The sequence below is a fragment of the Myxocyprinus asiaticus genome, chromosome 18 (genome assembly GCF_019703515.2).
Source record: "Myxocyprinus asiaticus isolate MX2 ecotype Aquarium Trade chromosome 18, UBuf_Myxa_2, whole genome shotgun sequence".
Classification (NCBI taxonomy): domain Eukaryota; kingdom Metazoa; phylum Chordata; class Actinopteri; order Cypriniformes; family Catostomidae; genus Myxocyprinus; species Myxocyprinus asiaticus.
The window spans coordinates 19,456,451-19,482,256 of record NC_059361.1 but is presented as its reverse complement, the minus strand read 5'-3'; the positions used below and the strand labels follow the sequence as shown (position 1 = coordinate 19,482,256).

Here is a 25,806-nt window from a genome sequence, read left to right as displayed (position 1 = left end):
TTTCAGCTTTTATTTCTTTCATCACATTCCCAGTGGGTCAGAAGTTTACATACAATTTGTTAGCATTTGGTAGCATTGCCTTTAAATTGTTTAACTTGGGTCTAATGTTTTGGGTAGCCTTCCACAAGCTTCTCACAATAAGTTGCTGGAATTTTGGCCCATTCCTCCTGACAGAACTGGTGTAACTGAGTCAGGTTTGTAGGCCTCCTTGCTTGCATACGCTTTTTCAGTTCTGCCCACAAATTTTCTATCAGATTGAGGTCAGGGCTTTGTGATGGTCACTCCAATACCTTGATTTTGTTGTCCTTAAGCAATTTTGCCACAACTATGGAGGTATGCTTGGGGTCATTGTCCATTTGGAAGACCCATTTGCGACCGATCTTTAACTTCATGGCTGATGTCTTAAGATGTTGCTTCAATATATCCACAAAATTTTCCAGTCCCTCCTGCAGCAAAGCACCCCCACAACATGATGCTGCCACCCCATGCTTCACGGTCGGGATGGTGTTCTTCAGCTTGCAAGCCTCACCCTTTTTCCTCCAAACATAACGATGGTCATTATGGCCAAACAGTTAAATTTTTGTTTCATCAGACCACAGGAAATTTCTCCAAAAAGTAAGATCTTTGTCCCCATGTGCACTTACAAACTGTAGTGTGGCTTTTTTATGGTGGTTTTGGAGCACTGGCTTCTTCCTTGCTGAGCAGCCTTTCAGGTTATTTCGATATAGGACTCGTTTTACTGTGGATATAGATACTTGTCTACCTGTTTCCTCCAGCATTATCACAAGGTCCTTTGCTGTTGTTCTGGGATTGATTTTTACTTTTTGCACCAAATTACGTTAATCTCTAGGAGACAGAATGCGAATCCTTCCTGAGCGGCATGATGGCTGTGTGGTCCCATGGTGTTTACACTTGCGTACTATTGTTTGTACAGATGAACATAGTACCGTCAGGCGTTTGGAAATTGCTCTCAAGGATGAACCAGACTTGTGGAGGTCCACAATTTTTTTTCTGAGGTCTTGGCTGATTTCTTTTGATTTTCCCATGATGTCAAGCAAAGAGGCACTGAGTTTGAAGGTAGGCCTTATAATACATCCACAGGTACACCTCCAATTCAGTACACATACTATCAGAAGCTAATTGGCTAATTGTCCTTGACATCATTTTCTGGAATTTTCCAAGCTGCTTAAAGGCACAGTTAACTAAGTATATGTAAACTTCTGACCCACTGAAATTGTGATATAGTCGAAACAATCCGTCTGTAAACAACTGTTGGAAAAATTACTTGTGTCATGCACAAAGTAGATGTCCTAAATGACTTGCCAAAACTATAGTTTGCTAATATTAAATCTGTGGAGTGGTTAAAAGAGTTTTAATGACTTCAACTTAAGTGTATGGAAACTTCTGACTTCAGCTGTATATGAAAATACTGTCATTTTACCCACCCCTATGTTGTTCCAAACCCAAATTACTTTCTTTCTTTTGTGGAACACAAAAAGAAATGTTACGCAGAATAATAACCTGTCACCATTCATTTTTTTGTATGGAAAAAGATGCAGCGAAAGTGAATGGTGACTTAGGGGCCGTTTACACGACAACTTTTTCAACTAAAAACAGAAAACTTTTTATGCGTTTTGGCTGTTCCTTTACACGACAACGGCGTTTTGGGGCCTGAAATCGCAAACTTTTGAAAACGGGTTTCGTCTCCGTGTAAACATACAAAAACGCAAATTTGTGAAATGACGTCATGCGCACATGTATTACGTGTTCAGTCTATAAGCATGTGCGCGAGTACTTCAAAACAATGCGTGAGACATTCAAAACTACAATGGCGGACTACAGGACTGTGTTTGTGCTGCTCAAGATTTTGAGTTTATTGACGCTTCTCCAGCAAAGTGTAGATTTGTAGATCACTACTACGACCAGCGATCACCACCTTCATTGTTTGTATTCACCGCTCTGTGGAAGAATGTTTATGTGTGCAGGCGCGTAGTGTTTCTTTACAAAGTGACATCATCAGCTACTGGCCTGGCATGCATAATACAGCGTTTTTAGTCGTTTTCGCGAATCCGTGTGAACGGGGATCGTTTTGACAACGTTGTCGTCTGTTTGCGAAACTTTTCAAAAATGCAAAGGAAAAACATTTCCGTTTTTAGTACATCGTTGTTGTGTAAACAGCCCCTGAGACTTACATTCTACCTACAGTAACATTCCTTTTTGTGTTCCACAAAAAAGTAAAAGAAAGTCGCTTGAAACAACATGAGGTGGGCTAATGACAGAAATTTCATTTTTGTGTGAATAATCCTTTTAAGACTTGTTTTCTGAGGATATGTCTTCAATTAAGTTTATTTTTCTTACCCAATTATCATATTTTGTCTTGTTTTAAAAATGTACAGTAGTGTGATTTGTGCTTAAAACAAGAAAAATACTTTGCCAGTTGGGTAAAAAAAAAATTGCCAAAGATATTCTTAAGTAAATGTATCTTGTTTTATGGAAAAGAACAAGTGATTAAGATTTTTTTTTTTTTTACAAAACAATACAAAACATCCTTTTTTTTTTTGCCTCTTCATTGTTTGTTTATGTATCTAAAAGCACTCACTTTCTTGATTCGGACATGAGGCAAGTTTTCCTTCACCTTTTCCACTGTGACACATGCTGCCTTAGGTGTGACTAAGACAGATAAGAGCATATTGCTAAAGAGACTTATTGCAGTCCCGAAGGCCAGAGCCACACTCATCTGTGACCACTCCCCGAGTGCCCATGCATCGCATGATGCTCTAATTAGACACAAATCAAATAAGTGAGAATGGTGTGGAATTAGGAGCAGGGATAAGAACTAAGGGACAATAGACTCCAAACTCCATTAGTGGTGTAATGGAGACCATTTATCATTCTTTTATAACATGACCTCCACCGCTGACACATCTTTCCTCCATTTTCACTGTTCTGATCATAGAACTAAAATCAGTCAGTCCTTCATAGCCAAAAGCAATGGCTACATCTAAATCTTTTATTCTCTTTGAAGACAAAAATAGTGGGAGAGAGACAGGTCAAACGGGTGGTGGATAGTTACTTACAATATAGAAAAACCTCTGTTTTTTAGTTTCCTCAGTAATGAATTTTGATTTTGGTTGTTTTCACTTTGCTGTGGCCCTGATGTTAAAGCATTTTGCCAAAGCTTGCAGAGTCCTAATCCACGACTACAGCGCGATGTATCCCACACATTGCCAAACGCAGCCTGTATTATTCCTGTCTCGCATGCCCGCAGTGAGAAGTTTCTCGCTTCAGAATCACATTAAAACAGCCTTGCGTTGACGTCTTCTATAGGGCTGTCATGATTACTCTATTTAATTTGATTACTCAATAAAAAAAATTCCTTGATTACAAAATTCCTTGATTACAATTACAGAATCGACAAATCGAAAATAAGGCTGAAGTGACGCAATCCATGGACGAGGGTCCGAACACATAACGACAAGAAGTGTTAGCTGTGTGAGACTACTTCACTTTAGATTTGAAAAACAAAACAGGACCTGAAAAACCATAACATTACTTCGGAAATGCAACAGAACTCACATGGGTGACTGCATGCGATTTGTGGTGCTACACGTCCAGATGTTCGAGAGAATGTGAGCTAAGATTTCATGATGATCAAGGTTGTAATCGTTCACAGTGCCCTACTTCTGATAAATATTATATAGTTTATGGCCATTATCAAAGGTAAAACTCAATGTGGGAACCCAGAGAACTTTATTTACTGAATAAAGCCGCAGCTCTGTATGCTGTCACTCAAATAGCAACGTGAGCCATTAAAGCCACACAGCTGCGCGTCTCACACCCCGTAGACACAATATAAAACTTTAGCTTACCTGAATGGTGAAATGAGTGGAAACATGTATCTCTCACTGACACGATTACTGTTAATAATTGTATTCCGTGATAAAACAACAACAACAAAAAACAAACAACAAACAAATAAAATGGCTTTTTATCTCCATAAAATTGTTTAACCATGAATATAGCTCATCCTCAATAAACAAGATTGGTAGGCAGACATTGTTTCTGAAAACATAAAATATTTTATTTCCATGGCCTGTTTTCTCATATTTGAGTTCCAAACTGAAATGGCTAGATCGTGTTGAAATAGTTAAAGAAAAAGTAGATCTTCCATTTAAAAAAAAGGTGGGCAGACCTGGAGTAGCCAATATCTGTCAGCTTGAATTACATAATTTTTTTATATTATGGATCCGCCTTGGGTGTCTGTTGGCTCTAGATATTGTTTGCACAATCATTTTGTTGTTGTTATTCTATCGTAGAGTACATTAAAACTTAGGATAATGAATGCATTTAGCCAAACATGACTTCACCTCGACAACTTTATGCAATCTGTGTTATTATATAATTTTTACGATTACTCGATTAATCGTCAGAATAATCGTTAGATTACTCGATTACCAAAATAATCAATAGTGACAGCCCTAGTCTTCTGTATCTCAAGTTGTAGAGAAACACTGGACACATTTGACTTCATTTTGGCAGCAAATTGCTTTTGTGCTTTGAAAAATCAGGGGGAAATAGTCACGATTTGTTATTTCAATATTTATTTAAAAACTAAAAGATATGTGGCAAATTGCAGTTTAGTTATTTTGTTTTGCCCCCATTGTTGAATTTTTTTTTATTTTTTTTTATTTGACACTAATTCCATGACAGCCTTTGTTTATATCACAGCTATAATGAACAATGTTTAGCATTGATTAATTATAATGTTTATCATTGATTTGACTTGATTGTGTCATTATTAGCCTATATTATTATTATTATTATGCATAGTACATTGCGTTTACAGCACAAAATAAACATAGAAATGAGATGACTGGATTTTTCCCAATTTGTCCGGCAAACTTTATAATTCCCGGACATATTGGCCATCACCAAAATTTCTTAGTGGAAACTTGATTTAAACAGAGCAATATTTTGATAGCACGTTGTTTACACTTTCTGACAAAATCAATCTACATATGATTTAAAGTTATAGTTAATAGGTTCAGATGAGAGACAACCAGCAATTTACTGTTAGTAATTTTTATTTGAAAATCTTGACATCCTTTGTGCATTCATAAGCGCTACGAGAAAAGCTTGTTCACAGTGACATGCATCTTCACTGTATCCCTTTTTTAAAAAAATTGGTATCCCCTTTTCTCCCAATTTGGAATGCCCTATTCCCACTACTTAGTAGGTCCTCATAGTGGCGCGGTTACTCACCTCAATCCGGATGGCGGAGGACAAGTCTCAGTCGCCTCCACTTCTGAGACCGTCAATCCACGCATCTTATCGCATGGCTCACTGCATGACACCGCGGAGACTCCGCATGTGGAGGCTCATGATTCTCTCCGCGAACCACGCACAACTTACCACGCGCCCCATTGAGAGTGAGAACCCTTAATCACGACCACGAGGAGGTTACCCCATGTGACTCTACCCTCCCTAGCAACTGGGCCAATTTGTTTGCTTAGGAGACCTGGCTGGAGTCATACAGCACGTAGTCCCTTTTTTAAGCTTTTTGTTTAGGCACTGTTCACTACCATTGTATTAAAAGAAAAGTCATACAGGTTTGGAACGATGGTGAATAAATAATGACAGAATTTTACATTTTTGGGTGAACATCAAACAATTGCACACTTCAGCTTTAAATATTAGTCGTAAATTATAGTTAGTTTTGGGTTCATTTTTTCATTAGACACTTTGTTTCATTACCTTACTGTTCAGCATTTAGACAAGCACTTTTGAGAAGGCAGATGGAGTCATCAGACAAGGAACAGCAGAAAGGTAAAGTAAAGCGCCTGTATGACTATTAAATTTATCATCATCAGTTTACCCTATTAATCTCACAATATGAGACAGGGAGCTGGGAAATGTCTCATCAATTACTTTGATGGACAATACCGAACAAAATGTCAAACTAATGAACCCTACCATCAAAGTGTAATTTCCAGGAAAATTGATTATGTTAGTCTTTGTGGAGGAGTAGCCCTACACAGCTCAAGCTCAGATAATCGCCCTGCCCTGCCCTGTCTCAAGGCTGCCGGTAATAATGCAGACAGCTGGATATCATGTGGGACACACCAGCAGGTATTCATCTTGCTGTAGAACACGGAGGAGAAAAGCAGGGAGCCACTGGATGTATTGATGCTGACATCACCTCACCACCTCAAATCATTCTCTAGTCTTCCTTCGAGGATCCCGGATTCCCCCGCCCTGCACCTGGTTCCTGGCCATTAATAAATCTGTCCATCTCCCCGTTCCCTGCTCTTTGAAGATGGAGAGCCCTGCACTTTCACATATATGCACTGCTCACAGTGTTGCGTCTGTCCGCCACGGCGTGTGCCTGTGTTAATGCGTGTGTGCACCAGAGAGAGAGAGAGAGAGAGAGAGAGAGAGAGAGAGAGAGAGCAAGAGAGGAGAGGGAGAGAAAGGGAGAAGGGAAAAGCAAGCGATCGAGAGAAAGAGGGGGAAAGAGACGCCGAGTGCATGAGAGCAAGACAAAGCAATGAAATTCATCGGAGCTGTTTACCTCCTGTTCCTCCTCCCTGCTTTAAGCTTCAACAGCAGGTAAGAGCAGATTTACAGCTCAGGCTTTATACATCAACCACTTCAGTCTGTCTGTTGTAGCTGGTGATATTCAACTGTGTGGTTTGGGGCTACTGTTAAAGCCCCTGTCTGTGCTCAGAAATCTCTGCCTGTACATCGTTTGCCATGTGAGGGGAGACCGATAGAGACACAGCACAGACAGGCAGGAAAAAGATGCTTAACAGCTCAACTTTTTCCTTGTTTCCTGCCCTCTGGGCTTGGCCAGCCCTGCAGACAAGACATAAATGTTCTGTTTCTGGCACTGAGAGTAAGCAAAATGTGGCTCTTAGGTAGTTGGTCTGGAGAAGGAGCAAGTTTTGTGTCAGTCACGGCATTGTGATGTCTGTGTAGTGCAGTGCCAGAATGCATTTGTGGCTGTGTGTGTGTACAAGCATGCATATATTTGCACGAAGAATAATGCAGTGAGGCAAAGAGTCAGAGATGATGAATAAAGAGAAAAGAAAAGGCTCAGGATGAGTCTTGCAGAGTCAGGGAATTTTCAAGGATTGATCATTAATTTAACTACAGATAAAGTCATGGCTCTTCCTTTCTCAGCCCAGAGCCATCTGCCTCTGGAGGACAACACCATGGCACAAGGAAAGGTCAGAAAGCACATAGCCAAGAGTTGAGCATTGATTTGATCATCTTCAGTGTGCTCTCTCTCTCTCTCTCTCTTTTTTTTTTATTCAAAATTCTAAAGCATATTAAAAGTTTTTTTTTTTTTTAAATACATCTGCCCTTTAGATTTGTCCAGGGAGTGGCTTTAGAGGATACAGTTCTTGTAAAACAAACTTTGAAATAGTTATTGGTAACACATACACTTTGTCACCAATGACAGTTACTGCAAATCCTTCACTGTAAAAAAAAATCCTCATATATAAAAGAAATATGTTTTCATAAAAAAAAAAAAAAAATTGGCAGCTGTGTTTGCCAGAAATTCACTGTAAAATATACGGTGACAATGTTTCAGCCATTACGGTATGGCATTTTAGTGCCTGTTTGTTTTGTTCATTACCATATATTTCATCAACTGATCTACTTTGTTCTTTAAAATACTTTTGTAATTTACTAGCAAAATAATCCCGGTGGTAAAATAGAAGGACTTAAATTTCATCAAAATTAGCCAATAAACATGCATAGACTGCAGAGTGTCATCCACGCAAAGACAAAATACAATCATGGTGACACAAATGACAGTAGATAATAAAATAACTAACTAAACAACATTAAATGTAACAAAACACCCAATGTGCATGACTAATATAAAAAATAAGAAACATAAGAAAAGAAAAAACTATTTAAAAAAATGTAATAATATAATAATATGATGCGTCCAACAGGGACTTCTGAAAATGTCGTTTTACTTGTGAAATTATAAGGTAATCATGTTTACATCTGCATTTAGTCATTTAGCAGATGCTTTTATTCAAAGCTACTTACAAATGAGGAACATAAGCAGTTTGTCATGCATCAATACAAAAAAAGCATAATTTACTGTAAAATTACATGTACTGTCTTTTTAATAATAATAATAAAAAAATCAATCTAATATTAATTTCGCACTATACTGGATATTATAAGATAAGTTAAAGTTAATCAATTAGCAGGTTCTACTGTTGCATTTTTTCGGTTTAAAGAACTTTAAATTAGTTTGGATAAAACATTCTTTGTGAGTTTAAGTGAGAGTGTTCTCCTGTGATCAAAGTTAATTAATTTCACTTAAACATTATACTTTCAAATCAAAAGACCAGCGAATAAAGTATAATTAGTGTGGTCATCTCATAACATGAAATGAAATTAAACTACTTTCCACCGATTTATCACTTGCTTTTTCCTTAATGTGAGACATTTATCAAGGCCAACCTCTGTGAGTACCATATCCAGATTCTCATTAGGCCAATGTCAAACACAGGGTTAAGATACCTTTTCAAATTATGAGATACATTTTTCCATACCAATGCAGATGCGGTTGAATTGAAAGTGTCTAGTCTCAATGAGTAATAAATTAGTATATGCACAGTAATTAAAATTAAAATGATACTTGAAAAAGGATACTTTCTGTATAGGACTGGGCGTTATGATGATATATTTCATGGTGATGATAAAAAGTGTCAACCGATAGAGATTTTGCTATGTCGTGTATATCACGATATGTAAATATCCATGTGCGCAGCACGTGCGTATCCATCGTTGGCTGTGCTTCACGTGAGACTGAAACAAGGTTTGAACGGGGAATGAGTTGCGGCTGGTCAAATCTGCACATGCTGGTGTAGCGGCAGATTCACTAAAGGAATTATGCTGATCAGGCAACAGCGCGAACGCGCCCACAAACTCGTTGCTGATTCTTTACCATTCTGATTTTGCGGGCCGATTGTGAGCGCTCTATAGCGAAGGATGCAGCAGTCCACCGTGATGTAACACACTCTGCTGGGACAACGTCACTTGATCCAGACACCTCAATCATCTCTTTAACATGCCGAGGTTCACTTGACTACACCGCACATCTGTACTTCTCCATCATTTGATGAATTATTGCTGATATGATCAATAGAAAAGTTAAGAAATTGGAGGGGAGCTTGTTGTAAAAACAGGTGCGAATTCTGTGGTGTAGGTTCACAAAAACCAACACAGATTATTATTTTTTTATGTCTAAACTGTCATGCGACGATAATCACTTGTGGTAATACACTCTGTTTTACCACTTCAAAATGAAGCACGCTATAGAATATAATTAAAGCCAAAAGATGCGCTCCACATTAATTTATTTTTCTTTTTTCTTTTTTTTGCAATAAGTGTTTATAAATATTTTTGAAATGTATTTTCACACGCTTCCTGGCTCCTCCACATGACGCATGACCTTACCAACGAGCTTACGTCATCCCTCTCATGAGCGCAGGTCACAGAGATGTACAGAAGCGAACATTTGTAGTTAAAAAGTATATAAGTATTGTTTTGTTTCTAAAAAGAATCAATCGTTTGGGTTCAGAAGAACTTTATTTGTCGACTGGAGTCGTGTGGATTATTTTGATGCACCCTAAATATGCATTTTGGACCGTCAAAAAATGGAGTACATTCACCTGCATTGTTTAAAGGAGGAGGCCTGAAATGAAATCCTAAAAGTCTTAAATTCTGTTTTGATGAAGAAGGAAACTCAGATACATCTTGGATGGCCTGAGGGTGAGTAAATTATCAGCAAATCTTTGGTTGAACTATTCCTTTAAAACCGAGTGTTTATTTTATTTTTAACTTTGACTGTCAAGTTCTAAATAAGGAGAAAATTATATAAGAGGAAGTAGTTTTCACTTAAAAAGTATATATTTCACTGACTGGATTTTCCAAAAATAGGCATTACAATATGGTTATTTATTATGTTAACTGATTTTTATTGATTTTCCAGATTTTATATACCATTATCATGATATAAAATTACTCGTATCGTGATATAAGATTTTGGTCATATCGCCCACCCCTATTTCTGATACTTTTTGTACAGAGAGATCTTTATGTATTACCCTGAATGTTTATTATGGTATTATACATCAATAATATAACTTAGTCTCATAGTAACTGGAATGAAATGTAAATGTAGAAATTCTACAGATCATTTGCTCTCTGTTGTTTTTAATGAGATGAAAATGGCCTACAATGTTTTTTAAAGTGTTTTTTTTTTTTTTTTTAATGTTGCAATTCTATAGTACTTCTTTTATTAGTCTACTAAAGACACTTACATTCAGTCAAAATATTTCAAAATGGCCTTGACCGGTTTTTGGCCAGATGTTTGGCACAAGGTCACACTCTCAAGCATTGAGATACAGTGCAGTGAAGCATAAAATCAGCAACCTTCACCAATCAAGTGTAGATGGAGACTTGTGGTGGTGTAAAAAGCAGCACTTCCCCTAATTTACCCTGATTTCCTTCATGAAGCCTGCTGTGTGTTCCAGTAATCGCATGTGTAAAACTACCTTGGTGATGCTCTTCTACAGTTGTGATTTTTTTTGTGTTTAATACTCTAATACTTTAATCTCAGTGTTTTCACATATGACAGAGAAAGGTGCGCTGATCTGTACAACATCCTATTCTGTTCTAATTATAATCAAGCACAAATTTAATGTCACTGGTGTGAGATGAAGTTGAAGCCACCTCTCTTGGCCAGTTTTACCTCCTTGAAGTTTATTCGCAGTGAAAGCTATAGTTCATGAAACAATCAAAGACCATATTTCAAGAAATTATTTTCCAGTGCTTTCAGCATATTAACCATGTTAATTTAGAATAAAAGGGGCAGTAGCATAGCTCATGGATGAAATCAAATATCATAGATTTCCACATTATGAAAAAAGAAAGAGGTCAAATTTGGACCTTCAATTTTTTTTAATGACCTCATTCTGATTATTCTGTTAAAAATGACTTCTGTTGATTATAAAATATGTTTGCGTGCCTCTCATTTAGATATACAGAATCCCAACTCAGCAGTAAATAGCACTCATGCCAGAAGCAAAAGAGCATTCTCACAATCTACACCAACATTTCATCAGTTCTGCTTACTGGTCTGCAAAGCACAGCAGACAACTGTATTGAACTACACATGTATAAATCAGAAAGCCATATTATTCAGCATTTTATACAAAGAGATGATTACATTTTGCTGCACAAGCATTTGATGTTTGTGGAAGCCTACTCCAAACAGAACTGTATGGAATGATTTCATCAGAGCCCCATAAGTAGTACGAAATGGATAAGGTGAGATGTTGGTTATGTAAACTAATAGAATTCTTCTAAAGCCACATGTGAATGACATGCCTGCACAGTTGTGTGATGAATTGGTCAGCCTATGGGTGATGAATGAATTGGGAAGCTACTGGTATGTTGATGATGAGACTTCATTTAAAAGAATATCTGTGACCTTGCCACACACCCATAAAACATAGTAAATCTTGGGTGGTAAAAGAAAATTACCATTCCTGCATGTATACATTTTCACACCCATAGGTTTGCATAAGCATTGCGGTAGGTGGGTGGATCGTTGTGTATGCCTGCTTACACTCCATATATCAATTCTTTGGTAATAGATCATAGTACATGTCAGAATTTTCATGCATTGATACAAGGCCATGCGCTTCTTATAGGATTCTTGTACCTTTTGAAATATTATTGTACATCTGGCCCTTCTTAAAGGTGCATTCAGTATTTTTCCTCATTAAAACATTTTAAAAATCAAGAAAAATGAATAGTGCTTTTAAAAAAATATGATATAAAATAAAACAAATAAAAATTGTATGATTATTGGGGGGTTACCTCCCCCCTGGAATCTACACCCCTGGTTACGCCTAAAAGTAATCCACTATAAATTACTAATTGCTTCTATAAAACTGTATTCAGAATACTTTACTAATTACTTTACGTTCATTTCTAAAACACTTTTCATGGAAAAGTTTTTATTTTTTTGCTCAACAAATTCATAATAATGTCTATATTTCCTACTTGTTCATTGTCGCACACAAGTCATACACTCAGCACCGCATGTTTCTCCCTGATTAGGGAGTGTACGCCCTTCAGCTGTCACAGAAACGCAAAGAGACATACATGTGAAAATGTTAAGTTTTAAAGGAATATTCCGGGTTCAATTCAAGTTAAGCACAATCGACAGCATTTGTGGCATAATGTTGATTACCACAAACATTTATTTCAACTTGGTTCTCCTTTTCTTTAAAAAAAAAAAAAAAAGCAAAAATCGAGGTTACAGTGAGACACTTACAATGGAATTGAATGGGAGCCAATTTCTGGAGGGTTTAAAGACAATTGTAAAGCTTATAATTTTACAGAAGCATTTATATTTATTTTTCTGTTAAAACTCATGTATTATTTAAGCTGTGACGTTTAAATCTTCATTTACAATTGTTTTTTTTTTTTTTTACAGGGTTTTAGGGTTTGTTGAAATTAAATCGTTATGGCAACAAAATTGTAAAATTAGATATAACTTTACACAGCAAGGTTTGTAAGTGATTTTATCACACTAAAATCATGTTAAAACACATATTGTTTACATCTTGTGGCTATACTTTTATTTTAATGTTTACGGATTGGCCCCCATTCACTTCCATGTAAGTGCCTCACTGTAACCTAGATTTTTTTCTTTTTTTTTTTTTAAGAAAAGGAGGGACAAGTCAAACTTATTTTTGGTGGTAACCAATATTATGCCACAAATGCTGTCGATTGAACTTAACTTGTATTGAACAGGAAAATTCCTTTAAATTCTACATAAAAAAAATTAATGTACTTAAAAGTGTGTAATTAGAAGTCAGTAAATGTGACCTGATTACTCGAATTTAACATTTAATGTGTTACACTGCTTTTTGATTTAAAGTAATTAGATTACAGTAAGTAATTACTTTGTAATCATATTACACCCAACACTGTTGGTAACTGAAAAATACTGCTTTTGTGTGAAGCTTTAGCCATGCTGTTAGATGTCAGTTTAAAATCCAAGACCACTGTCATATTGCCAGCCAACATAAGCTAAAAATGACTGACTGCAGTAACACATTCTCATATGCTTTATTTGAGTGATACATTTCAGAATGTGTCTCACACATTGTTTTCACATCGGATAAGTTGTTAAATATCTCTTATCAAATCCACTATATTGTGGGTCTGAGTTTTGGTTCCTCGGCTCAAGTGGCTTAGTTCACATTTACAACTGTCAGTGCTTTTCAGTTCCACTCGCATGCCTGCAGCGTCTCCCTCAGGATCCCAGTCTCTCTCTCTGATGATTCAAACTTTGATGTAGGGAACCATGGCAGCCTCTTCTGCCAAACCTTTGCCTCCAATGAAGTGACTGAAATGTAAAAAAGAGAATTTTACAAAGGTATAAAATGCAAGACGAAAGGTTAGAACTCCCATTTTAAACCTATATCAAGAATGGTGTATGGTCATTTATAAAACGGATAGTTCAGACTCTAAATTCTGATTGGATGAGCCATGTTCAAAGAATGAACAATAGTATATTGAAGTTCATGATGCCTAATGCATTCATTAATGTTATTTAGGCCTTGTGCCAATGGACACTTCTTACCTGTGTCAAAAACAATGCAATGTACAGCCTTTTACAGCTTTTTCCTTTTATAATTACTGAAGTACTTTTTCCTGCAGTCATAGTTTTTATCAAGTGAAGCCTTGGAAGCAGCAGTGTCATGTCGGAAAATGACTGGGAAGACAAACTCATCGCAATGTGGATCGATGACACAGTGGCCAGTGGAGGGGGTCATAAGTCTCATAGCTGTGCTCTGTGGGCTCGATCATTAACCATAAATCTCATGTATTAATGGCTCAAACATTCTCGCTAATATCCTTGTGCTCTGGCAACTTGGATGCAATAAAATATTCCATTCTTTCTTTGTGTGAATAATGACCTTGAATGATGCTTTATGCTAGTCATGGCAACATGAATGTTCCCTTGATAGGAATAGTTCTCATCTGCGAGTGCACTAGCAGAATTTGCTCTGAACACACTGATGAGTGATCGTCATGTGCTTTTTTCACTTTTGTTTGTTTTGTTTGTTGGTGAGTATGACACATCATTTTGTGCTTTATTCCTTGGCAAACTAAGAAGCTATAGTTTCTAATTCAGGTTAACCCATTTGCATGCAGTTTAAAGATTGTGGTTTGAGAAGATATATGCTTCTTTGTGATTTTTTTTTACCCTTCTTTTTTGTATTTTGTTCTAGTTTGGCAGCATCCTGGGGGTTAAACCCCTGAAACCTGATCGCATTCTCAAAATATCCAGCTTGTCACAATCTCTTTTATCTGTCTCTCCCCGTATGCGTCACTGATAGATTCTAAAGAATATGGCACTGCTGTGGCTATATCTCAACTCTGCTTTTCAAGCTGTTCATTGTTGTGGAGAGCATGTGCCAAGTTGGAGAATAGAACAGATTTGCTGGCAGATCCAGAGGTGCCCATGCATGACCGCACCCAGAGTACTTGGCAAAATGAAATAAAAGTAAAAACGAAAATGGTCCAACATTATTCTGTGCTCACCTCTGTGATACATGGCAATCTCCCTACATGCCGCTTTTTCTCCTCAGGTTGCATCTGTTGTGTGCACTGGAGAGAGTGCTTTCTTTTACAAACTGTGATTACATTTGGGCTTTATTTATGATTTTTTAAGAGATTCCTCTTAATTCATATTTTACCAGGGTGAATGAGCAGAGGCGGATAGAGTAGCCCAAAACTGTACTCAAGTAAAAGTACAATTACTTTAAAAAAAAAATTACTCAAGTAGAAGTAAAAGTACTAACATAAATAATTACTTGAGTAAGAGTAAGAAAGTATCCAATTAAAAGAGTACTCAAGTAGTGAGTAACTCGTTACTTTCACAAATGACATAATAGATGTTAACTCCCCTATATTCCATTACATAATACACATTGAACTTGTATTACAGAATTATTATTATTAATGGAAATTCTGTCATCATTCACCATCATGTTGTTCCAAACTCATATGACTTTCTTTCTTTCATGCAACACGAAGTAGATATTAGACAGAATGTTTGCCTGAGTCACTATTTACTTTCAGTGAATTTTTTTTTCTCCATATTTTGAAAGTGAATGGTGACCGAGACTGTCAGTCCCTAATATTCTGTCTAACATATTTTGTGTTCCACATAATGCAAAGCATCACACTCACTCTCACTCTCATGCCATCCCAGATGTGCATGACTTCCTTTCTTCTGCAGAAAACAAATTAAGATTTTTAGAAGAATATTTTAGCTATGTTGGCCAAAACGTTGATGTTCCAAAAAGCACATAAAGGCAGCATAAAAGTAATCCATAAGACTCCAGTAGTTAAATCCATATCTTCTGAAGTGATATGATAGGTGTGGGTGAAAAACAGATCAATATTTGTCATTAGACAGCAGTGGCGATATGCAGAGAATGCAAATCACCAAAAACGCAAGAAGAAGAACGTGAAGGTGATCTGTTTCTCTGTTTCTCATCCACAGCTATCACATCACTTCTGAAGATATTGATTTAACCACTGGAGTCTTATAGATTACTTTTATGCTGATATTGTTTAGCTTTAAAATGTTGCCACCCGTTCACTTGCATTGTATGGACCTACAGAGCTGAGAAATTCTTCTAAAAATCTTCATTTGCATTCAGCAGAAAAAAGTCATACACATCTGGAGTGGCATGAGGATGAGTAAATAATAAGAATTTAAATTTTTGGTTGAACTATCCCTTTAAGGGCTCTTGTCAGATCTGGATGAATTTGTCAATAAGAAGAGAGGTTTGGAAACATTTCTTGTAATTATTACGGTGAAAACGTGAAAATGTCCCACAGGGACATTATATATAATGCTGAAATATAAACCAAAGCAAGATCATGCTTACATGCTCTTTTGTTTCTTCATAGCTTTTAAAGTCCTGCGCGGATTCTTATTTCAGTGTAGTTACAGTTTTCAGTTTTGAAAGTATTTAGATAATTAGTTCTGTACAGCAGTACTTCCACTCTCTAAATGCAGAGTATGCAACCTAGTGCATAGTGCACAAACCCCCGTCGTGAAACACTTGCTGTGTCTGAAACTGCCCCCCTATCCACTATATAGTGCACTATTTTGAGTGTCCGCCATTTTGTAGGATTGTCTGAATTCTGAGTGAGCCACTTGTTCCCTACTTTTGTTCACTCATTATTACCCACAATGCACTCTAATTTCGAGTGTACATTTGATGTACACTCGTCGACGGTTAATTGCCCACAATCCACCACGGGTAAGACGTACAAGCTGGGAGTTTACGGCTTCCTTCACTCCTGCAATGTTTTCTTTCATGCTGAAAGTATTAAATTACTTTTTGACAATTCATTACTTGATTAAAATAGCATAATAACATATAGAGAGACAAAATATACAGATACATTTTAAAATGTACTCTTTATTTGATCAAATGTGTTTACTCTTTATATTAACACACAGTATATTTTAAAAATGACAAACAAAATGAAGATTTATTGTATTAATATATTATTTAATATGAATAACAAGTAAGGCCCAAGCATTGTAAAAGTTCATATGTTATGTTTCTGGGACAGCCCCAGAGATATGACACTTTGTGTATAGGTCAGCATCCGAATTCACTCACTCATTTCGTTCACTCACTGCTGAGATATAGTACACTAACTGCCATTCACTATATAGGAAATAGTGAACGAGTGAACGATTTCGGATACGGCCACTCTCTTCGCCATACTATCGCCTTGCGCCTGCACATCTCTTGCGCGCGCCTCACGCACCTCGCTGTGCTCGCGCAGAAATGCTGTCTGTTCGCGCTCCAGTTGTCAATCACGCGAACAGCAGAGCTAAGACATTTACACTTAACTTGGATGTTTACATGGATTTATTGTTAATCCGCCTGAAGCAGCTGCGATAGTTCCCAGTACCCACACAAGGGCGCGGGGTAAATTCACAAATACTGCTCATTACATGCGGGACAAAGCGCACTGATATATTGCTGCACTGATTTAAAAATGTACACTTAAAAACTGATGTCATAAGAGCCCAGTTACAGAATCACCCTGAAAATTACCAACACATTCACACAGAAAAGCCCGCGTTAGGATTAGAGCCAAAACTTACCTCAGCGTGCTGCCTTAAGTTGAAGCTGTGATTTTAATCTTGAAATATCAGCTTGTCTTGTTAAATGAAGGCAGTGCATTACGAAACTATTATTTATTTCACTGTGCGGAGCGAAGAAGGTGTTTCACTTTGAAGAGTTTGATGCTGCAGCACTAATGACTTGAGTGACAGTCTGTGACACTGGCTCAGCGCGCAGCTGTGTGAACTTCCGCTCTCATAAAAATCCCATTCAATAATCTCTCAATAAATTACACATTAATTAAGTTTAAACCCAGTAATGTAACGACAGGAACGCCGGCCATTGTAAAGAAGTAAAAAAATTTCATTCGAAATTTACTTGAGTGAGAGTAAGAAGTACCCATTTTTAAACCACTCTAAAAGTATTTTTATTTTTTTTTAAAAAGTTACTCAAGTAAATGTAATAATGTAGCGCGTTTCTACCCACCTCTGTGAATGAGCATGATTCGTTGTGTGGCATAAAAAAAGCTTTGCATTTAAACTGTGACCCTTAACTTGGCCAGCTGTTTTTGCCTGACCTACATAGTAAGCATTAATAAGGAATAACATGTTTTAACAATTACAGCTTTCTGGGGTACTGTAAGATCAACCCATATTCTTTATGCAAGCATGGTGTGTGAAGTGGGAGGGTGCCTTAGATAAAATAAACCAATCAGAAAGAGAGATTCTAGAGAAATGTTCTGAATGCACAGACAATGTCATAAATGTCAGGATATGCATACAGATAGGGGTTGATTAGACATTACTAGGGAGAGGCCGTGTTGTCCTGTGCTCTTTTGTTGACTGAGAGTAAAAATTGAAATTCCAGGGGCAGACCGTAATCAGAGCGCCATGGCAACCAAGCAGCCTGTCAAATTGTCAGAAAGTAAATGAACAATAAACAGAACCTTGTGTTGCCACGACAGATGTAATACTAATTAAGGCACCTGGTGATCTATGAGCATGATTACCACCTAGACCGTTTACGAGACATGATGATATTGCAAATGGTTCCATCCACTAGTTGTGCCGTCATAGAGTTCCTAAAGCAAACCGTGAATGTGAGGGGGTTAATGACAAAATACAGGCAAAAAGTCATGTGAGAGGCAGTGCCAGCTTAGCAAGTGGCTGATTAACCTATCAATGGGATAATGCCTGCTAGGGCCGAGTATTGATACAGATTTCCCGATTCGATTCGATTTCATTTCACAAGGTCTCGATTTGATTTGATTTGATTCGATTCCGATCTCGATTCGACATTTCTGCTTCAGTGTCCATTTTGCTTACATATAAAATTAATTTATAAAGTCTTATTTATAAAGGAAATTCCCTCTTAATTATAAAGGAACCTTGTAGGCAACCTTTCTAGGTACAATTTGAAAATATAAATTTTACAAATGAGATATTATCATTTACTTTTTCATCATATTGGTCACATTTTAGCTTTTGAAAAATGTTCAAATTCAGTCTATTCAATCAATAAATGTCTTGAAATTGCATATATTATGTTGCATATATATTTTTGTTACATATTTATTTTTTGCTTGCATAATTTGTACTATTTACATTATATTTACATTGATATGTAGAACACGTGCTTAATCGGTACTACCTCTTTAAGAGACATCAGCCAGTGGGCGCATAAAACAAGACGTGCGTAATTCGAATCAAATGTTTCTTTTTTTTGTTGTTTTCAACAACTGACTGTAAAGAACAGAAACAGTATTAAAAGAGACATTATTCAATGACAAATGGATCCATGGATCTCATATTTGGACACATAGAATGAGTTAAACCAAACTTTTACTCTAAACATGCAGTGAAAGATCATTTGTGCTAATAACTTCTCTGCTATACTATTCAATCACTGGTGAGTGAAATCTGAACATTTACTAGCCAGTGGCTAATCATAGACATTTTTATTCGCATAGCATGAGATTTGGTTGCACATGCGAGTGATTTACTTGCATTATAGAGGGTTGCCACACAGAGTGAAAGATCGATCATGGGATTTAAGAATCGATATTGAGATCATTCATACGAAGATCGCGATGCATCAGAAAATTTTTATTTTTTCCCAGCCCTAATACCCGTCCATATCATGTTTTCAAATGGCCTACAAAAATCTGCCTGAATGGATGGAATGTTGTTCCATATGTCTTTTACCCCAAAACCTTGTAAGCATCCAATACACTTTAGCACTTTATTAGGAACACTGTTATAGCCCATCCATCATTAATATTATTAATGATTTGCATGAAAATCCCAGGAGATCAGCAGTTACAGAAATACTCAAACCAGCCCATCTGGCACTAACAATCATGCTACGGTCAAAATTACTGAGATCAAAATTTTCCCCATTCTGATGGCTGATGTGAACATAAACTGAAGCTCCTGACCTGTATCAGCATGATTTTATGCATTGCACTGCTGCCTCATGATTGGCTGATTAGATAATTGCATGAATAAGTAGCTCTACAGGTGTTTCTAATAAAGTGCTCAGTGAGTGTAGAACATGAATTTACCAGCCAGATCTCATGAAAATTATGTATAGCAGCAGTTCCAAGGAGAAATGTCCACTGTGTGGGGCTAAAAAAAGAGTTAAATGTATTCCCAAACAGATGAGGTTTTTAAAGTTAATGCTGTATCCAGTCTTAATCAACAAACCGACCTGCCTACCCTAAACCTTAAATATAAATCTAACCAATAGTGTCATAAAAGTAAATGTGAGATGAAAAATGCAATTGCTGAAACAACCACTTCATTTTGTGGTGCTTCTGTGACATTTTTGACATGTTGACGCATGTGTTCTTCTGGAATCATACCCTGGTCCTTCACGTTGCAGGTGAGATGTTATGCAATTTGACTGCGCTTGGATATGTTTACCTCACAATATCCCTGCTGAAAAGACCAGCATTGCTGGTCACCAGCTTATGTTGTATTTTGTGGGCTGGTGTTGTGCTGGTGTCCCCAACAGGCTTTTAAACTCGTGAAACCCAGCGTACACATGCGTGGACATTGTTTCTGACTTTGCTATATGCAACGCATAATTTAACTCAATTTAAACTGACTGATCACAGTTCAGGAGATTCTGGGCTGTCAGTAAAGTGTTAAACTTTCGACGGATGGAGTCATGAGGCGAAACAACATAGCGCCGATCACAGCGGAGTTTGTCTTTGGGAGAAATGCCAACTAAACTACATCTGGTAAGAAACCTAATTAAGTTTTTTAATTGAAAGCTGTGTCAAAAGAGACTCTAGTTTCATCCGATATGCCATTTTAAAAATTTGAGCAATTTATCGCAAAATGGCAACAAGAGCACAAGGTTTTCATTTGAAATCCTATTACTGTGCATTTTCACATTGAGAAAACGTTTTTGCTTTCAGAGACTTTATATGGAGTTAGAATGAAAATACAGTGCATTTCGAACTGTACTGAGACCAGTGCAGACAGCACAATGGAGGTTAAGTCATTCATTAAATAGGGAACAAAGGAGCATCCTTTAAGTGCATTCAATACAAACTTCCTATCAAAAGATCAGTTTTAGGCTGTAGATGATATTTGACCCACTTAATATGGATGGCAGACATGGGACAATGGTAATCAGTACTGAGATTCAGAATTTATAATGTATAATTTTATTTTAACATCGTTGGCAGTGATTGGATGATGCTGGCCATTACTTGTATCAGAAATATTATGCTAATTTATGATTGGTAAAATGCTTCAGCACTGGCTACTTGTTTGTTTGACAGTGCAAAAAGAGAACATTGAGATTTTGTTGCCAAAGTAGAAAAAAAACTTTGTAACATTAAAGTCAAATCAAGTCAAACATTTTTTATTTGTATAGTTTTTTATTTGTGCTTTTCCCAGTACACATTGCTCCAAAGCAGCTTTACAGAGAATCAGCTGTGATGTCTGTAATGTCTCCAAAACATGAATAACCAACACTCCTGGAAACATAATAAACAATTTGATTTTTGAAAAACAATCTTTCTATAAAGACTTTCTATAGCTTGGTATTATTTAAAATTTCACAACTTCTTCCCGCTGTATACATATGTGGACATCAATTTTTAGGAAAACGATATGCTCTGGATTTACAATTTTTTTTTTTTTTTTTTTGCTATTAGTTATAAATCAAAAAGGTACATGGAAAATGCACAAAGCAGTGATGCTTGGGTCTCAGGAGGTTAAACTAGCTTAACCATCAGAAAGACCATGCTGTTCAACCAGCTTCACCAGCTAGGTTTTGCTGTTGAAAAGCATGGCTATGCTGATCCACCTGATAGACCAGCACCAAACAAGAACTAGCCAGCATAAACCAGCCTAGACCTGAATGAGAATTGCATGCTAGTTAAGCTGGCCTTTTTAGCAGTGATAGTAAAATTGTTTTGATGTCATACTCACAAGATAACATTGTGCGAGGAACAGGGCGAAAAGTAAGTGTTAAAGAATTTATTATCTGCCGTTTTACTCATGATTTGTGTGAAAGTGAATAAAAGTCATTGTTGTAGTAGCGTCTTTTCTGTTTTTTTGACTTTTCTTTTTTTTTTTTTTTTTTTTTTTTCACCAGGAACTGCCACGATAAGCATAAGGGACTTTACATCCTCATTTATGAAGTCCACTACATGCTACTGGTCAGTATGCATTTAGGTTTGACATCAGTAGTCTCAATAAACAGACAGATGAGGGTTTAAATCATAACCATGTGCACTATTTGTTTGGTTGGCTTTACGAGATTTGCTATGCTGACATATGAATGGATATGCAAACCTCCAGCCAGACATTATTGCAGAAATCATAGAGCCATGTATTATAAATACTCAAATAGGATTGCAAGGGACATATAAATAAATAAACAGCGGGAACTGTTTCAGAAAAGGAGAGAGAGAAGGGCTGCAGGGGATTTGTCAGACAAAGAGATTTGATGTATGCCTTTCCCAGCGCTAGAAGTTTGGAGCCCAACGTGTGCTGAGTTTCCACTGAGGGAGACTGGCGGTGGTGGGCTTTGACGGTCAGGCTGTTTAAAAAGAAGGAGAGAAGGCTGTTCACACTGAGCCTTTGCTTAAAGTTAATGCCCACAGGAAGTGAGTGGTGTAAAGTGTTGCATGGGTGTTCAGCATTTATGTTGGCCAGACATTGAAGCGTGTCTGTTCTTGTCACCACACAAGTAAATTGAACTGTCAAAAACTCACAGCTTAAGACAGCACACAAACCTTAGCAACCCTGCAACTTGCACTAAAAAGAATGTGAGAAGCATTTTCTAGTTCCTTCAAAACCTCCATTTCCAATCAAAGCAGAGTGAGAGCTGTTTATTTTGGAAGATGGATGCCTTTTCAGTTGGTTAAATGAATTGGATTCTACCAGAAATGTTTCCTACAGTAGAAACATTTAGAATTAGAGAAAAAGACAATAGCACCAAGGAACTGTTAGCGCTGTGGGAAGAGAAGGCAGAGATTTGGGTTTGGGCAAGGGTTTTGAAGTGACTTGCTATGATTGGCAAGTTCCAAAATCAAAAACTGAACATTCATCTGATCTCAAAAGAAGCACACAGGTAAGCTTGGCCTCGGTTAAGGCTGCAGCTCTATATAAGTAAGGGAGTTATTAAAAATGGAATGAATATAAAGGCAATTCATTCTTCCTGTTTCAGGGTCATATCTTATCAATTCCACTCTTGTCATTTTTTTCCCTCAGTATTTTTCATTGATTTTTGGCAGACAGACAGCAGCCAGTAGAATAACCCTGGGAAGGATTGCACTTATCTTTTTCTGTTTTTCCTAAATGCTCTCACTACCACATTTATCCAGAGTTTCTGAGAAAAGTTTGTTTTTATTAGCTATTTGAGGGAAATACAGGGCCACAGGCAAAGTATGAAGGTCACACAATATTAATTAGCTGTCTGCCTCTTAAGCTTTAAATGGAAGGATATAATCGCCTATATCATCTATATCTTCAGGCAGAATTATATATATATTTTTTAACAAATAACTGAACCATTAGAACCCTATATTGGTTTTCTAAAAAAGCCATTAACATATAATCCTTATCATACAATTACTACATCTCTTGGCATTATCGCAAAAGGAATATATGAAAGTTAAGCTCAATCGACAGTATCTGGCATAATGTTGATAAAATTGTTAATGTTGACAAAAATTAATTTCGACTCATCCCTCCTTTTCTTTAAAAAATAGCAAAAATCTGGGTTCCAGTGAAACACTTACACAGGAAGTGAATGTGGCCAATCTGTAACTGTTACAATTAGGCTTGAGATCGATGCCTTTATCATGCATCAATACTCTGAAGATTTTCCTTGATTATCAATATATTATATTGGGACTTTTTTCTTTTTTCCCAGATATAAAAAGGGCTGCTCAATGCACAATAGTCTTTGTCTTTTCAAAACATATTTCTCAACACAACTTTGGTAGTGTGAGCGGCAGGGTAAATTAAAGGGAGCTGCACATCGGACGCATCTGGTGGACGAAATGGTGCGTTCTAAAATTCGAAACAATTATATTCTACGCAGGTACGCACACACGGTCAACGGTCAACGGCAAAAATGTTCAGTGCCACGGAGCGCAACTCGCATAGTTTTCCATTACGGTCGACCCAAATCATTATCAAAGGACAAATATTATTTACTCGAGCCATCACTGGATGATATATTGTGTATATGTATGTTTTATGTAGCCTACACAATGTATTTTCAGTTACTAGTAAATGTCTCCATATCTAATCATTCAGTTTGTGCAGTTACACCAGTTCCATACACTAACCTGCAAACTCATCAATGTCACTTTGTTCGTTCTTGAAGAAGTACAAAAACCTTCGTAACTTTGGACTGCCATCTGCTGCACCATATCAGCTGGTCCTGTATGTGTGATGCCTGTGCCTCTCCTACCTGCGACCAGCTTCAGTAAATGTTATATCACCCTCTTGTGGTCTCCTAACGCTATTAAACCAGACTGTTAAACAGAGGCCAACTGAGTGAATTGGAAACCATGAAAATAAGGCTTCTAATTTAAATGTTGAAATTTTTTAATATATCGATGCCTCAAGAATATATAGATAAAATAAAATGGCAATCAGTAATCAATATATCGATATTTTTTGACATCCCTAGATAAATTACTCACTGTTTCAACAATATCCATGTGCTAACATAATTTTAGTGTGATAAAACACTTACTATCCTTTTTTTGTGTAAAGTGATATACAATTTTACAACTTTGTCGCCATGACGACATAAAACCTTAAACCCGACAACAGTCAAAACGACAATATAAACAACTTTACTGCTCAAATTTTACATATTATATAAGTTTTAACAGAAGAATTAATGTAAGTGCTTTTATAAAATTATAAGCTTCACATTTCTGCCTTTAAACCCTCCAAAAATTGGCCCCATTAAATTCTGTTGTAAGTGCCTCACTGTAACCTCGATTTAGATTTTTTTTAAAAAGAAAAATAGGGGCGATTTGAAATAATTTTTTGTGGTAATCAACATTATGCCACAAATGCTGTCGATTGAGCTTAACTTGTGTCAAACCCAGACTATTCCTTTCACTTTTATTTTATTATGGATTTTGTATTATTATGTATTAAATATTATATGTAACACCAACGTACATTTTTTTCCAATGAAAGTTACAATGAAGTGTCATTGAAAAGTGCTTTTATATATTGGGGGTCTCTAGGTTTCATGGGTAGGGGAGATCCCTAAGTCTGTAAATGTTGATAACCCCTGATAGACCAATAGCCGACTGTTATTGTGAATCTGCAGTTGCTCTTTCTCCAAAACCTCCACTATGGCAGATAAAATACTTCAGCATTTTGTATTCCTTGACTTGTCCTTTTTGATACTGAGCTTTAATAAAGTTCTGATTATAAAATCACATAGCCCTGTAGAACCCTGTCTCCTTTTTATGTTAAACTTCATCTTTGCTCTAGAGGAAAAGGAAAATAACCTTGACTCCCCCTCGAGAGAAACATAGCTGGCTGTCAGTCAAACTTGAATCTCCCTGCAGCTTTGTGGCCTGAGGTGAGCCAGGACAAGGCCAGTGGGGAATGTGTGCTTGTGTAACTGTGTATGTGTGTGTTAACATATGTGCATGTATTGGCATTGGGAGATCCAAAAGTGTCTGGTTATTTGTTAGTTTTATTCAGCCATCAATCATGAACAACATTGCAGTGCAATGACAAGAGCCGTTTGCAAGGATGCCACACATTTTGCTTGAAAAGGACAAAGTGGACATACAGAATGACTGGCTAATGATCCTCTGAATTATTTAAGCCAGAAAGTCTTTAGCCTCCTTTTTTTTAAATGATTTCCTCTAACGTCCACAAAGTTGTGTGCATTTATTTGTACCAAATCAAGCCAAGAGGATTGAAAGCATTAGCTGATTGAGAAGACAAACTGTGAAGTCTCTCCTCTGTCAAAGGTATATGGACTTTCTTCCATTTTGCAGCGTATGGATGCTTCCCAAGGCTCTCAGGGTAAATTAAAGTGAAACAAATGAGGTCTCTAAAATATCACAATTTCA

The 25,806-nt window shown here is 36.9% G+C and overlaps 1 protein-coding gene across 2 annotated transcripts in view; it reads left to right on the top strand.

The window, feature by feature from the left end:
* The first annotated feature begins 6,195 nt into the window (after positions 1-6,195).
* Positions 6,196-25,806, top strand: part of luzp2 (leucine zipper protein 2) — a 210,215-nt gene continuing 190,604 nt past the window's right edge. The window contains exon 1 of one of the 2 annotated variants that reach the window (XM_051724394.1): positions 6,196-6,609. In XM_051724394.1, coding sequence (XP_051580354.1) covers positions 6,548-6,609 — 62 coding nt within the window. In that variant the 5' untranslated portion in view covers positions 6,196-6,547. The remainder of the gene's footprint in view (positions 6,610-25,806) is intronic. The other variant, XM_051724396.1, reaches the window with a different exon arrangement.